At 36.8% G+C, this 21,258-nt stretch overlaps 1 protein-coding gene across 1 annotated transcript in view; it reads right to left on the bottom strand.

Moving 5' to 3' along the window:
• The window catches only part of LOC118576426 (vomeronasal type-2 receptor 116-like), a 28,839-nt gene that overhangs the window by 7,335 nt on the left and 246 nt on the right, over nt 1–21,258 (bottom strand). The window contains exons 2-5 of the mRNA XM_036176686.1: nt 10,244–10,535; nt 8,556–9,362; nt 7,700–7,927; nt 6,537–6,660 (exon numbers count right to left, since the gene is read on the bottom strand). Coding sequence (XP_036032579.1) covers nt 6,537–6,660; nt 7,700–7,927; nt 8,556–9,362; nt 10,244–10,535 — 1,451 coding nt within the window. The remainder of the gene's footprint in view (nt 1–6,536; nt 6,661–7,699; nt 7,928–8,555; nt 9,363–10,243; nt 10,536–21,258) is intronic.

Below are 21,258 nucleotides of genomic sequence, written 5' to 3'. Positions count from 1 at the left end.
CAAAAAAATAATACATAACAAAATAGACTTCCAACCAAATTTAATCAAAAGAGATGGAGAAGAACATATCACACAAGTCAAAGGAAAAAAATCCACACAGAGAACATTGCAATTCTTAACATCTGTAACTCAAAAGCAAAATCACCAACACTTGTAAAAGAAACATTACTAAAGCTTAAATCACACATAATCCTTATACATTAATTGTGAGAGACTTCAATATATCACTCACACCAATAGACAGGTCATCCAGACAAAAAAATAAACAGAGAAGTAATGGACCTAACAGATGTTATGGCTCAAATCGATGTAACAAACATTTATAGAACATTTCACCCAAACACAAAAGAATATACTTTCTTTTCAGCACCCCACAGAACATTGTCTAATGTTTACCATATGCTCACCAACAAAGCAAGTCTCAATAGATATAGGAAAATTGAAATAACCAGCCTATACCTTATCAGACCACAATGGATTAAAGCTGGATTTCAACAACAACAGAAAAAACAGAAAGCCTACAAACTCATGGAAAATGAACAATTGTCTGCAGAATTACCCTTGATTCAAAGAAGAATCAAAGAAATTAAAGTCTTGCTAGAATTCAATGAAAATGAAGGCACAACATACCTAACCTTATGTGACACAATGAAAGTGCTGTAAAGAGGGAAGTTCATACTAAGTGCCTACATAAAAAGTGGAGAGACCTCATACAAGCAACTTAACAGTATATCTGAAAGCTTTAGACGAAAAAGAAGCAAGAACATGCAAGAGGAATAGATGGCAAAAAAAATAATCAAGGGCTGAATTCAATAAAATAGACATAAAGAGAAAAATAAAAAGAATCAATGAAACAGAGAGCTGGTTTTTGAGAAAATCAACAAGATAGACAAACTACTATCCAAACTAATTTAAAGGCCAAGAGAGAGTACCCAAATTAACAAAATCAGAAATGACAATAGAGGCATAACAACAGTCAGCAAGGAAATCCAAAGAATCATTAGGTCATACTTTAAACACCTGTACTCCACAAATTAGAAAAATCTAAAAGAATGGATATTTTTTCTTGATAGGTACAACTTACCAAAGTTGAATATAGATCAGATAAACAATTTAAATAGACCTATAACCACTAAGGAAATAGAAGCAGTCATGAAAAGTCTCCCAACCAAAAAGAGCCCAGGGCTAGAGGGTTTTATAACAGAATTCTCCAAAACCTTTGAAGAAGAGCTCATAGAACACTCCTTAAATTATTCCACACGATAGAAGCAGAAGGAACATTGGCAAATTCATTTTATGAAGCCATAGTCACCATGATACACAAACCTCAAAGAAAGTCAACAAAGAAAGAGAATTACAGACCAATTTCCCTTATGAACATAGTTGCAAAAATAATGAAATACTTGGAAACAGAATCCAAGAACATATCTAATGATCACATAGGCTTCATCCCAGAGATTTAGGGATGTATCAACATATAAAAATCAGTAAACATATTCACTGCATAAACAAACTGAATGAAAGAAAATAGCACAGGATCATCTCATTGGATGCTGAAAAATCCTTTTACAAAATCTAACATCAATTTGGATAAAAGGCTTGGAGAGATTAGGGATACAAGGAACAAACTTAATTATTGAAAATGGAATTTACATCAAGACTATAGCCAACATTAAAGTAAATGGACAGAAACTCAAAGAAATTCCACTAAATTTAGGAATAAGACAAACGTGTACACTTCCTCCATAACTACTGAATGTAGTACTTGAAGTTCTAGCTAGAGCAATAAGACAACTGAAGGTGATAAAGAGCATACAAATTGGAAAGGAAGAATTTAAAGTATCATTATTTGGGGTTGTATATTTAGTTCAGTGGTAGAGCACTTGCCTAGCAAGCGCAAAGCTCTGGGTTCGGTCCTCAGCTCCAGAAAAAAAAAAAAAAAAATCATTATTTGCAGATGATAGGATAATATACATAATTGACACCAAAATTCAATCAAGGGACTCCTGTAGCTGAAAAACTGCTTCAGCAATATAGCTGAATACAAGATTAATTAAAAAATTCAATATCCCCCTCTTTACAAATTGCAAGGTATTTGAGAAAGAAATCAACACCCTTCACAAAAGCCACAAACAATATATAATCTGTTGGGGGTAACCCTAACCAAGCAAGTGGTTGCATAAAAAAAAAAAAATTCAAGTGCTTAAAGAAAGAAATGAAGACTATATAAGAAGATGGAAAGATCTCCCATGCTCATGGATCAGTACGTTCAACATAGTAAAATATGGTCATCTTACCAAAAGCAATCTACAGATTCAATGCAATCCACATCAAAACTGCAACACAATTCCATTCTTTACAGAGTTGAAAGGACAAGACTCAATTTCATATGACAAAGCAAAAACCCAGAATGGCTAAAACAAGCTTGTACAATAAAAGAACTTCTGGAGGTATCACCATCCCTGATTTAAAGTTGCACTACAGAACTTCAGTAGTAAAACCCATAAAGTATTGGCATAAAAACAGATAGGTTGATCAATGAAATCTAACTGAAGACACAGTTATGGACATGTGAATTTTGATAAAGAAGCCAGACAGACACGATGGAAAAAAAGAAAACATCTTCCACAAATGGTGCTGAATTCACTGGATGTCTGCATGTAGAAGAATGCAAATAGATCTATAATCATCATCCTGCATAGAACTCAAGTCCAAGTGAATCAAAAACCTTAACAGAAAAGCAGACTCACTGAAAAAAAAAAAAACTACACTGAACATAACCGAAGAGAAAGTGGGGAGTAGCCATGAACCCATTGGCACAGGAGATGACTTCCTGAAGAGAGCACCCATAGCACAAGCACTAAGATCAACAACTAATATATGGGACCTCAGGAAACTGAAAAGCTTCTGTTAAGGCATGGACACCATAAATAGGAGAAAATGGCAGCCTATTGATGGGAAAAGGCTTTCACCAACTCCACATCAGATATAGGGCAAATATCCAAAATATATAAAGAACTGAAGAAACTAGACATCAACAAACCAAATAATCAAATTAAAAGACGATGTACAAATCCAAACATAGAATTCTCAATGGAAGAAACCAAAATGGCTGAGAAACACTTAAAGAAATGTTTAACATCCTTATCCATCAGGGAAGTGCAAATGAAAAAGAGTTTGAGATTCAATCTTACACCAGTCAGAATGGCTATGATCAATAACATAAGTGACCATTTATGCTGGTGAAGAAGCAGAGCAAGGGGAACACTCCTCTGTTGGTGGTGGGAGTGCAAACTTGTATAGCACTTGGAAATCAATATGGTGATTATTCAGAAAATTGAGAACTGACCTACCTCATGACCCAGCTATACCACTCTTGGGCATATACCCAGAGGATGCTCCACCCTACCATAAAGACACTTCCTTAACTCTGTTCACAGCAGCATTATTCATAATAACTAGAAACTGGAAACAGTCTTGATACCCCACAACCAAAGAATAGATAAAGAAATGTGCTACATATACACAATGCAGTATTATTCATCTGTTTCAAAAAATTGACACCATGAAATTTGCTAGTAAATGGATGGAACTAGAAAAAAAAATTATCCTTTGTGAGGAAACGGAGAGCCAGAAAGACAAACAAGATATGTTCTCACTTATAAGTGAATATTAGCTGTTAAGAATAATCACACTATAATCCACATATATAGAGAGGCTAAGTAACAAGAAGGGCTCTAGAGGTGACAAATGGATCTCTTTGGGAAAGGGAATCATAACAAATTTTTGTTAGTGTACTGAGGGCAGGGGGAATAGCAGGAGGGATCAGGTTGGGAAATAGGACACAGGGAGGCAGTTTGGGGAGACATGACTGGAATACATGGATTATGGGGAGTTATGTGCAAACCTAGTGAAATAGATACTTCCTGGAAGCTATGAGGGTGACCCTTAAGAGGACTCCTAGTTATTGATGATATGGATCCTAAACCGGCCATCTTGTTTCACCAGGCTAGGCTATCAGTGGTGGGACTGGGAAACCTGTGAGCCACAAAACTTTCCACCCTAAACCTGTCTGCCAACAAACTGTGCTGGGGCAATGGTGGCTCAGAGCTTATGGGGGTGGTCAACCAGTGACTGATTTGTCATGAGAAAGAGCCCATGCTGGACATTGCCTGGATGGCCAGGAATGTGAAGCTGAATGCTCAGAGACCTAGAGGACCAAACACTACTGAAAAGAAAAAAAGAAGAAAGAAAAAAGAAAAAAAGTCAATGAAATGATTTCTAATCATATTCTGATATACTCATTGATTGGTGCTAGCCCAATCATCATCAAGAAGACTTATTCTAGCAGCTGATGAGAGTAGATGCAGAGATCCACAGCCAAACATTATAGGGAGCTTGGCGAACCACACAGAAGAAGAGAAGGAAGGATTGTAGGAGCCAGATGGGTTAAGGTCAACAGGAGAACATGGCCCAAAGAATCACCTAAGCAGAGCTCATAGGGCCTCACAGAGACTGGAGCAGCAATCAGGGAGGCTCCATGGGTCTGTGCTAGGCCTTCTGAATACATGCTGTGATTTTTTAGCTTGAAGTTTTTGTGGGACTCCTCACAGTGTAAGTGAGGGTGTGCCTGACTTGTCTGCCTGCCTGTGGGATGCTTTTCTTCCTACTGCGTTGCCTAGTCCAGCATTGATATGAGGGTTTATGCCCAGTCTTATTGCATCTTGTTATGTCATGTTCAGTTAATATTTCTTGGAGGCTCTCATTTTCTGAAGTGAACTGGAAAAACAGTGGATCTGGGGAAGAAAGGGAGGTAGAGGGTGTTGCTAGGTAGAGGGAAGGGAAGGGAGGCTTTGGTTGGGATGTATTGTATAATATATAGAATTATCATAAAACTGAATTAAAGTAAAAATAAAACTATGATAGGCTCACAAGACTAAAGGTTTCAGGGAACATAATGCAGTAGTTTGAATGAGAATATACCCCCTTACATCACATATTTGTATGGTTTGTCTTCCAGTTGGTGGAGCTATTTGGCAAGGATTAGGAGATGTGGACCTTTTGAGAGAGGCCTGCTGCTGTGGAATGGTTTTAAGGATCTTGTCATTCACAATGTGTCTTCTCTGTCTCCTACTTGGGGATTGTTATGTAAAGTCCCAACTGTTCCTGTTGTCACACTGTCTTGGTTAAATTTCTATTGCTGTGAAGAGGCACCATAACCAAGACAACTAATAAAAGGAGGAATTTACCTTGCAGGCTCACAGTTCCAGATGGAGAACATGGCAAGCTGCAGCATGGAAGGAATGGAGCTGGAAAAAGAGCTGAGGGCTTACATCTGATCTGTAGGCATGATACACAGAGATGAGAGAGAGGGGGAAAGAGAAGGGCGGGATAAAGTGAGTTTTTAAACCTCCATTCCCTTCCTCAGTGACAGACCTCCTTCAGCAATGCCACATATGCTAATCCTTTCCAAACAGTTCCATAACTGTAGAGCAAGTATTCAAGCATAAGAACCTATGGGGGCCATCCTCATTCAAGCTACCACACATGCCTCTGCCTTCATTAGCCCTAACAATCTGAAATTGTAAGCCAATTAAATGTCTTCTTTTATAAGTTGCTTGGTCCTAGTGCCTTTTCACAGCAGTAGAAGAGAAACCAAGGTACCAAGGTAGAGCCTTCATCCAGTAAGTGATGGAAGCAGATGGCAACATCCATGGCCAGGTGCCAGGCCAAGTTCCAGGGGTCCAGTCAATGAGAGAGAGGAGGGATTCTATGAGCAAGGGACATGGAGATCATGATGGAGAAATGTAGAGAGACCACCAGGCCAAAGTAGTGGTAACTCATGAACTGTGGACCAATAGCTGAGGAGCTCCCAAGTGACTGGACTAGGCCTTCTCCATAAGCAAGACAATCATTTAGCTTGTACTGTTTAGGGAGGCTCCTGGCAGTGGTACCAGGATCCATTCCTGGTGCACAAGTAGGATATTTTGGAGCCCAATGCCTAGGTGGGACACCTTGGGCAGCCTTGGTGCAGGAAGAGGGGCTTGGACCTGCCTCAAATGAATGTACTGATTTCTGTTGACTCCCCATGGGAGTCCTTGCCTTGGAGGAGGTGGGAATGGGGATGGGATGGGGGAGAAGGCTGGGGGGCAGGAGGAGAGAGGAAAGGGGGATCTGTGATTGGTATGTAAAATGAATAGAAAATGTGTTAATAATATAAGAAAAGAAAAAAAAGAAAACAAAACAAACTGCATGGTGAAATGAATCATACTGCTGTGGTGTGGGAAAGTGGTTTTCTGTAGGCAGACACGTCCACAGTGGTTCAAGAACACAAAGCAGGTATGGATTTCAATGTCAAGAGTGTGTTATTTCAGTGGGAGAAATAAACTGCAACCTGTGGTTTTCTAACAGTTGGGAGGAAGACGATTGTCTTCACTAAAGTGAACTGATTGCAGTTCACTTACAGATATTTTACATTTGCTTAGATATTGCATGTGTGGAGAGCTGTGAATGTTTTCTGCATGATTGACATGTACCTGTCTCATTGGAAATCTCATTCTCTGGGCAGTGCTTACAGTCAAAGCAACAGGAAGCCTCACCCTCTCGGTGGGTTTTCATGAATCCAGGATGACAGCTCTCACTGCATACAGACTGAGGAATCTGAGAATTATAAATGAATGTTAGCAAATGGCCATGTTTTATGGAATCTCTAATAGAGTGTTTTTGAATATAGAACTGTTAGTTTATTTGTTAGTATTTCTAAATGCAGATAGTTGAAATTTTTATTGCTAAGGTGAGTCATTCACAGGCCCATGTTGTAAATGCTTGGCCCTAATAACATGATTTTGTTGGGAAATCGTTCAAAGATTATAAGGTGAGGCATAAAAGTAAGAATTTAGGTCCTTAGTAGCATGTTTTGATGAGACTACAAATTTATTGTCTTTTGACTCCTGGATAGAAAGGCAAATAAATTTTTCTTCCATGGTAAGGGTTCATCTTGTCTTTCATGGCAGTGGTTAATCTTAGAACCACTGTGGAAACCAATCTAGGAGAACTATTGTGAAAGTTTTCCTGGATTAAGTTACCTGAGGCAAATAATCCTCTCTAAAGTGGCTCACCCCAATTTATTAGCCCTGGACCCCAAATGAATGAAAAGGAATAAAGGATGATGACAGCAGCGTTCAGCTGTCTCTATATCCTGATCATTAATGCAATGTCAACATCTACCTCTACCACCTAAAGACATGGCTTACTGCAGTGAGTGAATATATCCTTTAACTGTTAACCAAGAAAAATCCTCCTGTACTGCTTGTTAAGTAGCCTTTCTGCAACCGCAAAACAAACAACAAATACTTCTACATATTTACGTCATGCTCTTCTGTCTTAACAGGGGCCTAGAAACAAAAGGCCAACTGACCATTGACTGAAAACTTTCAAGATTGGATCAAAATAAATCTTTTGTCAGATGATCTGTGATAATGATGGAAATCATCCTTTAAAAAGATACTGTATATAGTATACTAAATAAATGGGCAGATTGGAAAATAAATAGTTCACTCAGCAAAATTAGGTATGATATTGGTGAAAATTGTCTGTATATAAATGGGCCCTTTGTGAGCAGTGAAGAGTCATGACACACAGAAATATATGTTTTGAAATTTACATACAGTTGAAATTACTGAAGTAAGATGCAACCCACCTCTGTTAATCCAGTGGCCCACTGTATCATGTGATAAGATAAAGACAATTTCTGGCCCTCTGGAGCATTTGGAGAAAATGTTCCTACTTTTGCATTTATCCCAAGACCTTTTGGGAAATTCCAAAAATTGAGAATATCATATTCTGCATGTGATTTCCTTTTCCAATCCAGAACCACCTGGTCTCCAGCATGATTGATGAGTTGTGTGTTTTTCAGAAAAGGGTGAAGCTAAAATAAATGCATTATTTATACTACATATACTTCAGAGAAATGCAAAAGAGGCAGAATCAGGGAACATCTCTTCTTGATTTCAATGCTTGATATGAAAAGAATCTTTAATATAGGTACCACTCATATAAAACAAGTGATACCTAAGGATAATTGAAACATCACTATGGTTCTGAATATTCCAATCAGTTCCATTAGAAAACTTAAAACCAAGCTCTCCTAAATCATAAATGTGCATGAAGAAAATTCTTACCTCCTTTGAAATTATAGTCATACCAAGGCTGGAGAGATGGCTCTGAGGATGACAGCATTTTTATGAGTGTTCATTTACGGAATGTAAGAATTTTATGTCTTCATGTCCATTGTGACAATTCTCTGTCTTTGCTTTTCTGTTGTGTGAAATCTCTGGGGTTAATGGACATTTTGTATTGAAAATTTTACCCTCCAAATACTGTATGACCCCCTGCAATACAACTACATGTGGACTTAAAATAGACTCCCCCTTGCACAGTCTCACTTGCAGATATTTAACAAAGTAATATAAACTATGTACTGCCTCGTTTTAGTGCATTGATAAAGCTTAGAGTGGCTTGTTGCTGATGTTATAACAATACAGAAGTGCTGTTACCTGCCAGGGGAAGAATATCATCTCCTTTCCTTTTCCATGAGTTTGAAATTGTACTTGGTTGAGAGTCATCTCATGTAGACTGTGGGCCACAGCATACATTGCATTATAAACATTGTAACTCTCTTCACTCATGGCCATGTCAAATATGTTCCCTGGCAAGAATTCCAAGGAGGCATTAGGCAGACAGTTATCCATAATTTTACACTCTTCCCTAAAAATTGAGCAATTGAAGAATGAGTGCCATAATACATGAAGATAAATGTCTTGTGGGTATTTGGAAGGATTGGCTTTCTGGATAAAATCAGTAAAATCATCTATCTCCTCATTATGTTGTGAAAAAATAAGGGCCCCATGCAGTGCATCTAACAGGAAAAAGTCATCAAATTTGGAATGATCCCAGTGTGAGTTCAGGACCCAGACTTTACATGTGAGTAACTTCTGCTTAATATTTACTATTAAGCTCAATAGAGAATCAGTGTCCCCATAAATAATAATCACATTTGCTGATGATTCCAGGATCTGCACCTCATTTTTCCAGGCTGTGGTCAGAAATGAACCCCTGATGGTTAGGATCATTTCCACAAATGCTATGCAGACTCCATTTTTCTCCAGCTCAGTTCTCAAATCTGACAGAATCTGGGCACCTTTGTGATCATCTATGATGAACAGCCCAACCCAGTTCCAGTGGAAATGTAGCATCAAAGATACAATGCCAAGTGTCAGAGATGTGTCCTTGGGGGCCACCTGGTAGAGGGAAGAAAACCATCTTTGTTCACTCAGGGTAGTATCAAAAGGCCCAAAAGAAAGCTGTAGGGAAACACAATAAAAAAGAAGAACATTGTCATAAAATTCAACTCAATTCTACAGCTATAGTTTGAAGCCTTTAGGAGAATCCTGCTTTGAACGTCAAATCTGTCTTCCTATAGGTTTATCAGAAAAGTACAATCATGTTCTGTCAGGATAGCAGCTTCACATGAATTTACTGATATTTTAATTTAATGATAATTACTGTCTACGGCCTCACAGCCCAGCAGTCAGTGCACCAGGTTGCAGCCTGGAGGGACTTCCAGTCCCAAGGCCTGATTTTGCTGTGGCCACTATATGTAGGTTTAAACTAAGTCTGTATTGTTCTATTTACCAACAAAGACTTAGAAGTCAAATGTGGGAGTGAAAACCTGTAACATGAGAGAGGGTGAGAAGCAACCAGCTTATTTTCCTTTTGGCCAGAGATGCAGCAATAGCCATATCTCTCAATTCGTCCCTAACCAAAAAGAAAGCACCAAACTCCAAGTCCCACCCGACTCCTTCCTCTGTGTCTCTCTATCTGTATTCCTGAATCATCCAGACTCGATATTGCTAATTCTAGTCACCTAGTGACAGGCTCAACCCCCTAAACTAAGGTTATTTTTTTTTTATTAATACAGACACAAACTCAGGGTTAACATTGTAATTGAATATCCCTTGATAGTACAGAGAATATTTAGAGGTTCAATAGTGTACTGTGTCTGTTCCACCCTTCTTCTTCCCTTTATTATAGGCTACAAAAAATACAGATGTATCATATGCTCTGTCTGTATTACTTCCCTATCAATGAAGAGTTACTCAAGCTTGCTCTCTTTCCCTCACAGACAGCTGAAATGTCACCAAGTAGAGCTGACATCATGTCCTATCCCATCACCCTCTCTCACCTGTGGAAATTTGTAAAGATCCAGCAGTGTCCCTATGTATTCAGATATTGCCCAGGATGGTCCTGTAAGTACAGCAGCTGACATGCTTTCTCTTGCACATCTGTAGTTAGGGATGGAATAACCAGGGCCTGAAAATGAGCCAAAAAGATTGGCCAGAGTACGTCTTTGACCATGTGGGACATTATGGATCTCGAATCCCAGGGATGTATTAGGTAAAATATTGAGATTGCTGTTGATCTCCTCAGTAGCAAACATCATGGCCAAAATACATTGGTAGTTCCTCAGCTTAAACCTGTACAGAAGGCAGGACAATATTGAAGAGGAACACTCATACTACACAACATCTTACATATGTATAAGCTTAGTGCAATGGCTTTTACAGTTGAAATGCTTCTGTTTCCCAAACTCCCTGTTGAAGTATCTTCCCAGAATTAACTGGAATTAGAATGGGAGTATTATTTCTTTTTATTTTTTTTTAAATTGAAAATAGATTTTTTTTTTATAAATGATAAATTGTCTCCTAAGGATATTCTGCTACTTTTCTTTAGCAAAATAATAGTATTAGGTTTTCCTATGGGTCTATGGCCTGTCTAGTCTCAAGTTCTTGACAATCTGAGACATATTGGGTTCCATCTCATGGAGTGAACCTAAAATACAATCAGTCTGGAAGGAGGTGACAGGACCTGCCTGTACTGAATCCACCTGGTTTAAATGAATCCCCTGGAGGACATGGGAATGGAGGGGAGGGCTGGGGGGAGAGGGGCTGGGGGCGGGAGGGGGGAGGACAGGGGAACCCATGGCTGATGTATAAAATTTAAAACACATAATAATAAAGAATAAATAAATAAATAAAATACAATCAGATATTGGTTGTTTAATTCCACAAGCTATGTGCCATTTTGCACCAGTATATCTGGCACACAGGGCACCATTGCTGTGGTGGAGGGTCTGTAGCTAGGCTGGTGTTTACCTTTCTCCTCTGGTAGCATGCGGACTGCCTTCCAGTACTATAAACACCAGTCCATAAGAGCGCTCTAGGAAGGCACCTCAGTTTCTTCATGTTTAATGAGTCCTGTAGTGTTGTCTTCAGCAATGAGGCTTTACACATCATTGTGTGGAGATCAACCAATAGACTCTGCAGTTGGCTGGGCAATTCCACTGGGCTTGTCTTGCTAGCAACTCAATTATCCATCCTCAAACTGGAAGTTTTATTTGGTGGTGAGAAATATCTTACTTAGACTTTGTCTCCCCTGTTTTTTTGTGATTCCATTAAGCTTTTTTAAAAAATATATGTATATATTTTAAGAAGATTCTATTGTATTAAGTTTCTATATGACTTAGAAGACTCTTTGTTTTATTTTTTTAGGACTATGTAAAACCCTGAATGTGAACCTCCCAATAACGTGAGCTCTAAGTGGGTAAGCAAAGATTCAGTTGTCTTATATTTGTGATGAGTTCAGTCCATGTGTTTGGACAAGAACGTCAAATTCTAGAATTCAACTTTCAATCTGCACAACCACCAAAAAAAAAAAAAAAAAAATCAAATGTTTCTTGATCAAGTCACCAGTTACTAAGACACTGCTTAATTCAGGAACATCCAGTCCATTCTACTTGTCTGAACAGCAGTTGACATTTTCCTAACAATTTATTTTTATATTTGTGTTGTGTGATATGTGTATATATTTCTCTGTGGTGTGGGTGCATGCACATGATGCTGCACAGAGAAAATTTCAAATGTGGGTTGTTATCTTGCACTGTATTTAATAATACATCTTTTGTGGTACATAAACTTGTGAGGTTCTTCTCCTTTTGCCCCTCCTTTCTCCAAAAGCAACAGGATTACACTTGTGCACTACAATGCCCCCACCCCACCCCCACCCTGCACCTTGTTTTTGCTTTTGGATCTGCAAAAGTAAACTCAGTTATATTTGCACTGCAAGCATGTTATGTTATGACCTATTTACTCATTCTCTTAATATTAGTCATTAGTGAGGAAAATAACTTGCACTTTGCAACAACCCAATTTCCACATACAGAACAAATTACATTTCACAAGAAAATCATAATATTCAGAAAGATTTGCTTCATTAAAGACATATTTTATATAACATTCTTTGTGTGACAAAGTCCATTTCCATGTTGACATACTTTCAGTGATTCATATACATGCAATAATCTTTTCTTCATGTTTCTGAGTTCTGTAGAAAAGAAGATGAATAACACCATAAACTCATGTGATAAGAAAATAGGCTTTATTCTGCATGTACCTATTTTTTTCCTAGACTTTCATCACAAAATTATGTTGGATTTTTTCAAAGGCCTTACTCCATTTTACCAGATGATTCATTTTTCTCCTATCCTTTACTCTGCTTATATGGTGGATTACATTCATTGACTTAGAGGTGTTGGACGAGTCCTGTATCCATTCGATGAAGCCAACATTATCATGGTGTATAATCATTGTTTTGTGTACTTGAATCCAGTTTTCAAGCATTTTATTTGTATCTATATTCATAAGAGGTTGTCCTATTTTTCCTTGTTTTTAGTAGGATCTTTGTATGTTTTTGAAATAAGGGTAATACCATATTCCCAAAGTAAATGTTCTTTCTCTTTCTGTTGTGTAAAAGTTTGCAATGAATTAGTGTTAGCTCTTCTTTGAAAGTCTGATAGAATTCTTCACTGACTCCATCTGATGTAAGCTTTTTTTCATTTGGGATAGTTCTAATTAAAGTTTTAATCTCACTGGATGTTATAGATCAATTTGAACTATTAAATTCATTTATATTTAACATTAGTAGGTCATATACATATCTTGAAATTTATCCATTTCTTTAAATTTTTCCAATTTAGAGGAATATAGTTTTTTTTAAAAAACATATCCTGTGATTATCTGAATTTCCTCAGTGTCTGTTGTAAAATCTCCATTTCCAGCTCTAATTTTATTAAATTTGAATTGTCTGTCTTTTTTTTTTTTGTTAATTTGGCTAATATTGTCAATATCAGTATTGGCTTCATTCACTCTTTGTATTTAATTTTTCATTGCTGGTTCATTAATTTTTGCCCTGATTTTGATGAACTCTTCCCATTTACCTTTATGAATTTTGATTGTTTTTGTATTTTTAAGTTTTCAGGTATGTCATAAAGTCATTAATTTGTGATCTCTAAAATTTCTGACATGGATTACTGTTCTGTAAACTTTCACTTTATGATGACTTTCATTGTGTCCCACAGGTTTGTACGCTATGATTTCATTTCCATTTGATTCTAACAATGTCATTTTCCTTCTTGGCTTCTTCCTTAAATCAATTTTAGTTCAGTTTTGTATAACTTAACATCCATGAATTTGTGATCTTTCTTTGTTTGTTGTTTATATCCTGATAATCCACAGTGTTCTGATAGAGTGCAAGATATGATTTAAATTTTCCTGTACATTGGAGACTTGCTTTTATCCTAATATTTAGTCTATTTTAGAGAAAATCCAATGAGCTGCAGAGAAGAATGTATATTCTTTAGTTTTTGGCTATAAAGTTCTGTAGATATATGTTGTCTATTTGATTTTGCAGAACTCCAAATATAAAGGACCACAAAAGAAAATTCCTATGTTATAAAACAAAAGTGACAGTTAATGTACAGAACCAAGAAAAAACATGGAAAGCTACAAATGAGAATGATCAAACCATATTCAACAAGAGACCCATCAGAATAGCAACAGATTCTTTCAGTAAAGACTGGAAAGCCAGAAGGGATTGGGCTGATATTCTACAAGTAAGAAAACAGCACCAATGCTCCCAGACTTCTCTACCCAGCAAAACTATCAATCATAATGAAAGAGAAAGGTAAACTTTTCATGATAAAAAGAGGTTGAAGAAAATTATGCCCACTAAACCAGTTTTTCAGAGGACAAATGAAGAAATAGTTAGGTCTGAAGCAAAGGATAAACATATTCAAGATCACAGGGAACAGTAAACAATTCCAGAATAAGAATTCATATTAATTAAGATACAAGATAAAGAGATTGAATCAGAAAACAATACCCAAGTTTTTGCTGTCTCCAAGAAATACAGTTCACAACCAATAAAGACCCCAAATTAGGGTTAAAGGGTGGAAAAATGCTTCCAAGCTAATGTAACTTAAAACTAAACAGGCTAGAGAGAATAGGAATACATGGAACATACATCAACACAATAAAATCAAAATATAGCAAGTGATATCCAACATCAAATTAAATGGAGAGAAACTTAAAGCAATTCCACTAAAATCAGGAACAAGACAATGTTGTCTACTATCTCCATATCTATTCAATATTGTACTTGATGTTCTAGCTGTAGCAATAAGATAACCAAAAGAGATTAAGGGGACATAAGTTGGAAAGGAAGAAGTCAAAGCATCACTCTTTGAAGATGATACAATAGTATACATAAATGACTGCAAAATTCTACCATGGAACTCCTCCAGCTAATAAACACTTTCATCAATGTAGCTGGATACAAGATTAACTAAAAAAAGTCAGTAGCCTTCCTATATACAAGGACAAATGGACTGAAAAAGAGAGGAAAACAACAACTTTCACAATAGCCACAGATTAAAGAAAATATCATGAAGTAACTCTAAGCAAGCAACCAAGCCATAGACTTGTATGATTACAATTTCCTGAACACCTGATTTTTTATGAAGAATCCAGAAATACACAATGAAAAAAAAAGAAAGTATCTTCAACAAATGGTGCTTGCCTAACGAGATGTCTGTATGTAGAAAAATGCAAATTGTTCCATATTTATCCCCCTGTACAAAATTCAACTTCAAGTGTATCAAAAACATCAAAATAAAACTAAACACATTGAACATAACAGAAGAGTAAGTGTGGAGTAGCCTTTAATGAACTGACATAGGAAATGACTTCCTGAACAGAACACCAATAGCTAGTCTTGGCATTAAGATCAACAATTAATAAATGGGACATCATGTAACTAAAAATGTCCTGTAATGCAAATAACACTGTCAACAGGACAAAATGACATCCTATAGAATGGGAAAAGGTTTTCACCAACTTTACTTCAGATAGTGGGCTAATATCCAAAATATATGAAGAACTCAAGAAACTAGACATCAACAAACCAAATAATCCAATTAAAAAGTTGGGTACAGAGCTAAACTGACAATTAATCAAAGAAGAACCCAAAGTGGCTGAGAAACACTTAAAGGATGTTTAGCAACCTCAGCCATCAGGGGAATGCAAATCAAAAAAATGACTTTGAGATTCCATCTTACACTGTTCAGAATGGCTAATATCAATAACACAAGTGACAGCTCCTACAGGCAAGAATGCGGAGCAAGGGCAATACTCCTCCATTGCTTATGGAAGTTTAAACTTGTATAGCAACTATGGAAATCAATATGCCATTTCCTCAGAAAACTCAGAATTGACTGACCTCAAAACCCAGCTATACCACTCTTGGGTGTGTTCCCAAGGGACACTCCATTCTACCACAATGATACTTGCTCTACAATGTTCATTGTGACTTTATTCACAATAGTCAGAAGCTGAAAACAATCTAGATGTCCCTCAACCAAAGGACAAATAAAGAAAATTTGGTATATGTTCATGCAATGGAGTAATATTCAGCTGTTAGAAAAAAAAAATGATATCATGAAATTTGCAGGCAACTAAATTGAACTAGAAAAAAAAATAATCCTTTGTGAGGTAACATGGATCCCAAAAGACAATATGATATATACTCACTTATAGTTCTATAACTAACTAAGATATTAGTTAGTTACTAAGTAAATGATAATCATGCAACAAGAAAGGCTAAGTAACAAAGAGGGCTCAAGTGGGAACAAATGGATCTCCCTGGGAAAAGAAAATTAAATAGATTTTCTGGGTAGACAAGGAGTGGAGGGTAGGGATAGGCATCCAAATAGGAGGGATCAGGTTGTGGGGAGGTATGGAGGGAAAGAGTATTGGGAGAGATGACTGGAATTGGTGCACATTAGGGGGGCAACCTAGTCTAGTAGAAGCTCCCGGGATTTTATGTTGGTGACTCTAGGCAGGACTTCTAGTAATGGAGGATATGGGTCCAAATTGACCATTTTCAGTAACCAGGCAAGCTTCCCAGTGGTGGGAATCAGACACCAAGCAAGCCAAAAAACCTTCGACGTTTAATTTCTCCTACTTTCAAGATGTGCTGGGGCAGTGGTGATGTAGAATTTGTCAGATTGGCCAACTAAAGACTTGTCTAATTTGAGACCCAAGCCATGAGAGGGAGTGTAGCTAAAGTTTTCTCTGGTCCTGCCCAGCCCCATGGACCCCTCAGCCACTTTTAAAATAATCACTCAGAAGCTTATATTAATTAAAATTGCTTGTCCATTAGTTCAGGCTAACTTCTGACTAGCTCTTAAACTTAAACTCAGCCCATTTCTGTTAATCTACATGTTGCCACATTTTCCATGGCTTTGCCTGTATGCCATTATATGCTACTCCCTAGATGGCTGACTGGTGTCTTCTGATTCAGCCTTCCTCTTTCCAGCATTCTCTTTGTCTGTTTATTCCACCTATACTTCCTGACTGGCTACTGGCCAATCAGCATTTTATTTATCAACCAATAAGAGCAACACATATTCACAGCATAGAGAACATCCCACATCAAGGGAGCCCATGCCTGACACTGTCTAGATGACTGGGAACTTGAGGCTGGATAGTCAGAGACTTAAAATAGGAAAAAATCAATTAAATGATTCTTGATGATATTCTGCTAAACTCATACATGATGCCTAGTCCAATAGTCATTAGACAGCCCTTCACTGGCAACTGATGGGAGCTGATGTAGGGACCCATAGCCAAACTTTAGGCAGAGAGAGCAAGCCCAAATTGGAGATCTCCATTGGTTCCCTCCTCTTGGAGCTTGGGAAACTCCATGAAATTGGATGAGGAAGAATTATAGGAGACAGAGGGTCAAGAACACCAGGAAAACAAGATCCTACAGAATCAACTAAGCAGGTCTCATAGGGGCTCACAGAGACTGAAGCAGCAATCACAGAGCCTGCATGAGTCTGAAATAGGTCCTCTGAATATATATATGGTTGTTAGCTTGCTGTTTTGTGGGACCCCTAACAGTGGGAGTGTGGGTGTATTTGATTTTTATTTGCTCTTGGGATCCCTTTCCTCCTACTGTGTTACCTCTTCCAGTCTTGATATCACGGCATGTGGGTAATCTTGCTTTATCTTATTATGCCCTGTTGGGCTGATATCCCAGGGAGGCCTGCTCTTTTCTGAAGGGAAATTGAGGAGAAGTGGATCTGGGGTAGAGGGAAAGAGGGGAACTGGGAGGAGTGAGTGGGGGTAAAACTGCAGTTGGGGTGTACTGAAAATAAAAAATAAATAAAAAAACCTACAAATCTAAGCAGGCATAACTGTCCCAAAATATGGCAAAACAGATATGAAAGAAAACGTACTCAGAAGAGATAGTGAACTGTAATTTCTGTTCATTCAAGGAAAAATCCAAAAACAGGAGATTATAATCCTAATCATATACTCTTCAAATACAGGAGTCCCCAACTTTTCTGTTGAAACAGTTTTAAATTTTAAAACATAGATCAACCTCAGCACAGAGATGGTGGGTCATTTCAATACCCCACTTTCAGCAACAGACTGATAACATGGGAAAAAGTAAACAGAGAAAATTTGAAGTTATATGGCATCATATATCAGTATTACCTGTACATTTAAAATACCATATGCCCTTGTAAACCTCTAGTTAGAGGACATGTTTACAGAAAGTACTATTTGCATACAGAAGCCTTGGAATAAACCATCCACATGAAACAATACTTGCAAAATGTCTTCAAAATATGAGCATTCTGGCCCAGGAATCATCTATTTTCTACTAACCAATGGGATATGAGACTCAAAATTTTGAGCAGAAAATTTTAATACAAACTATGCTAGTTTAAAACCTTTTTTTCCATCTGTAGTGATTATACAATGTAAATAAGGACTCTTTTATGTTTATATGCACTATGTATACAATACAAAACTAAATGGGATGATGGTTTTCCATCTCATTGTGAGAACACAGGTTTAGAACTTGGCATTTTGTTCTCCTGGGTACCAAGATACAACACACTGTGGGTAACTCAAGAGGGGTATATATATCCTTTCCAAATATTAATAAATATGAATGTTCTTAAAAGTTATTTGCAAACTATGTTGTTTTACTAGTTCTAGTTAAAAAGTAAGAGAATCTAAAAACATATTTCTCAAATAGTACTCAATATATTTATTTGTGTGTTCCAGAATTTCTACGTTGTAGTCCATGTTTGCCTTGAAAATATAGGTTCACCTGTGTGTGCCTCACAAATGTTCATATTCAAGGCATGAACCACCATGACACTCAGTAAGATGCTTGGTTCTGATAAGACATGGTTTGTCATAAAATGGACAACAAATATGATCAAAGTTGAAAAGGAAGACATGTTACATTCCATAGTTTAATTGCCACACATTTTTACATATGATGAATTATCATCCTCTACCTCCTAAATAGATGCTGATGTCAAGATAATAAATGAACATGGATTACTGATAATTATGACAATGCAAAACTTAAAGAAATCTGCAAATAATTTTAGAACAAAGCAGGAAATCTGTGCATTTCTGAAAATACAGTTTTGATAACTGATAAATATACCATGTACAACTAAAAGTTTGTGCTATTTTACACGTTCAGTGTGAGATAGTGTAAATATTTAAAATAAACATTACAGTGTAAAAGTTTTTTCAAATAACTATCAAATAAATAAATATCAAATAAGCAGATATTTATGTCTTTTAATTTGAAAAAAACTAAAAAATGGAAAATATCAGTAGTAGATTAGAAAAAAAATATTAAAAATCTGACTTTTCATATTCTTCTAAAACATGAGTTGTTTTAAGTTATTAATTTAAAAATGCACACATAACTGATACAATGCAACTTGGACATCCTAAGTCAGCCATATTTTTAAGTTAGTGTTAAGGAAAACCACTCCAACACAGTGAGAGAAACTGTCATTATTACTTTGCAGAAAAATCAACCATCATGCTTAAAAGATTCTATAATGTGCATCAACATGTGCTTATGTATATTGATATGCTTTAATCAGATGGTACACATATTTTGTACCTATTAGACATTGTTCTGTATCTATCAAATACTAATTTATCATCTTCCTAATTTCGACAAGAAAGTAAAATCCAATTAGAAATTTAGACTGCACAAAATTAGTGTCATAGAAAATAATGCTAGCTGCACAATTTTTGGTCTTTTGTAATTACAGTACTTGAGATAAATGTATTTATGCAGCCAAGATGAGAAAATTTAGCTGAAGAAAGACTGAATAATCTTTCTTTCAAATTACACACATAGTTCCTCACACTTATGTAAAATTTTAATAAAAAGCATGAAATAAGTTGTGAACCTTGAAGTGGATATGTTTGCATGTGTCTCACTCTCTTTGAAAAGCACACATTGAAAATGGCTTGTCTAAATCAAATATGTTATTTGCTTGTAGCTTTTATAAGTTTATTTTAGTTTCTTTCTCACTTCATAAGATACCAGATCACATTGGCACAGTACTCTCTTCTTGTATATATTAGACAAGCCAGCCACGGAGAACTTATGTAATTACACGTGTGATCTTTGCAGGTGTGGGATTGCTGTTGTGCTACCTGAAGAGGGACTCGGGATAATGCTCAATGGTGCATGAGCTGCTGAGATTGGAAAGCAGAGGAAAAGAGGAGGAATAGGGACACCATCTTCTGTAAAGGAGAAGAGTCTCCTTCTGACATGCAAGGTCAAATGTATGGTAGACCAGACAACACTGTACTTTACAGGAAGTAAGCAATGGTCCCTAGAGCCAGTCCACTCTTCCACAGAAGATTTTATCTAGATGCCAATTTTTAAATTTCCCAAGCTGCCTTTGTTATGTCCATTTCAAACTAAACCTATTACAATATTTTTATTTCAAATGATATTTCACCCATAAACATTTTTCTCTTTCACTGCTGAACTGATGACTTACTCCACAGCCATATTCAGCAGACAACAATCCATCAGTCCTATATATGTTTCAGGTGGTTTTCCACACATTGCCTCCAATCTCATTTCTGAATATATATTTCCATGTTGCCTTTGTTGAATTCACATTTGAGTGTGAGCTGTCTTTTCATTTTCTGTTACTTTTTATGTGGTTACCTACAGCTATGTGCATGACAACCTAGGATAAAATACATCTGACTTCTTTTAAATCCTAACTTATATGATTGTTTCTCTTTAGCAGGACAGAAGATACTCAAGCAGACTTGTCAAACACGATGTCTTAATCTTGCATCTTAGAGAATGCCTAGAAACATTTTTCAGGGTCCCCATCACAGAAAACTATGTGCACAGAAACACATTCATAACAGTGAACAAACACACTGGATATATATGCAGCAAACTGGTAAACAGTACAAATATTAAAAGTCACATAAAAGAATCTGAAATAGATGAAGGCATTTCTAAGCAGAGAGTAGTTCAGAGTGTCTAATTCTGACATTCCTGCTCCCAAATCTTCAGTAGCAAACATAGACAATAGTTGCCACCCCGCCCACAAGCAAGGAAATTGCTGGCCAATAACTTTATTGACATCATCCCTTCTCATAGGAGCACAACTAGACTTCTAGAATCCCTTCAAATATTCTGTCAATCCTCTATTATAAAATCCTTCTCTTGCATTTCTAGCATTGCAAACATGCAAATCCTGAGGAGTTACAGGAATAACAGAGAATATGGGGGAAATTTCAAGTGTCTACAGAAAAAAAAGAAAATGACGAAAACTCAAATCCCTTCTTCACTTTTGAAAATACCAGAATAATCACTAGGAAGACAGCACCACAGAAAAGATCTAGGAATGGAAGAGAGGAAATTTCTTAGTGCAATAAAGAGAGAATAATACTGTTTGAATATGTACTTCCTATAGGACAAATGAATGCCAAA

Source organism: Onychomys torridus, unplaced genomic scaffold (assembly GCF_903995425.1).
Source record: "Onychomys torridus unplaced genomic scaffold, mOncTor1.1, whole genome shotgun sequence".
Taxonomy (NCBI): domain Eukaryota; kingdom Metazoa; phylum Chordata; class Mammalia; order Rodentia; family Cricetidae; genus Onychomys; species Onychomys torridus.
This window is presented reverse-complemented; position numbering and strand designations above follow the sequence as displayed.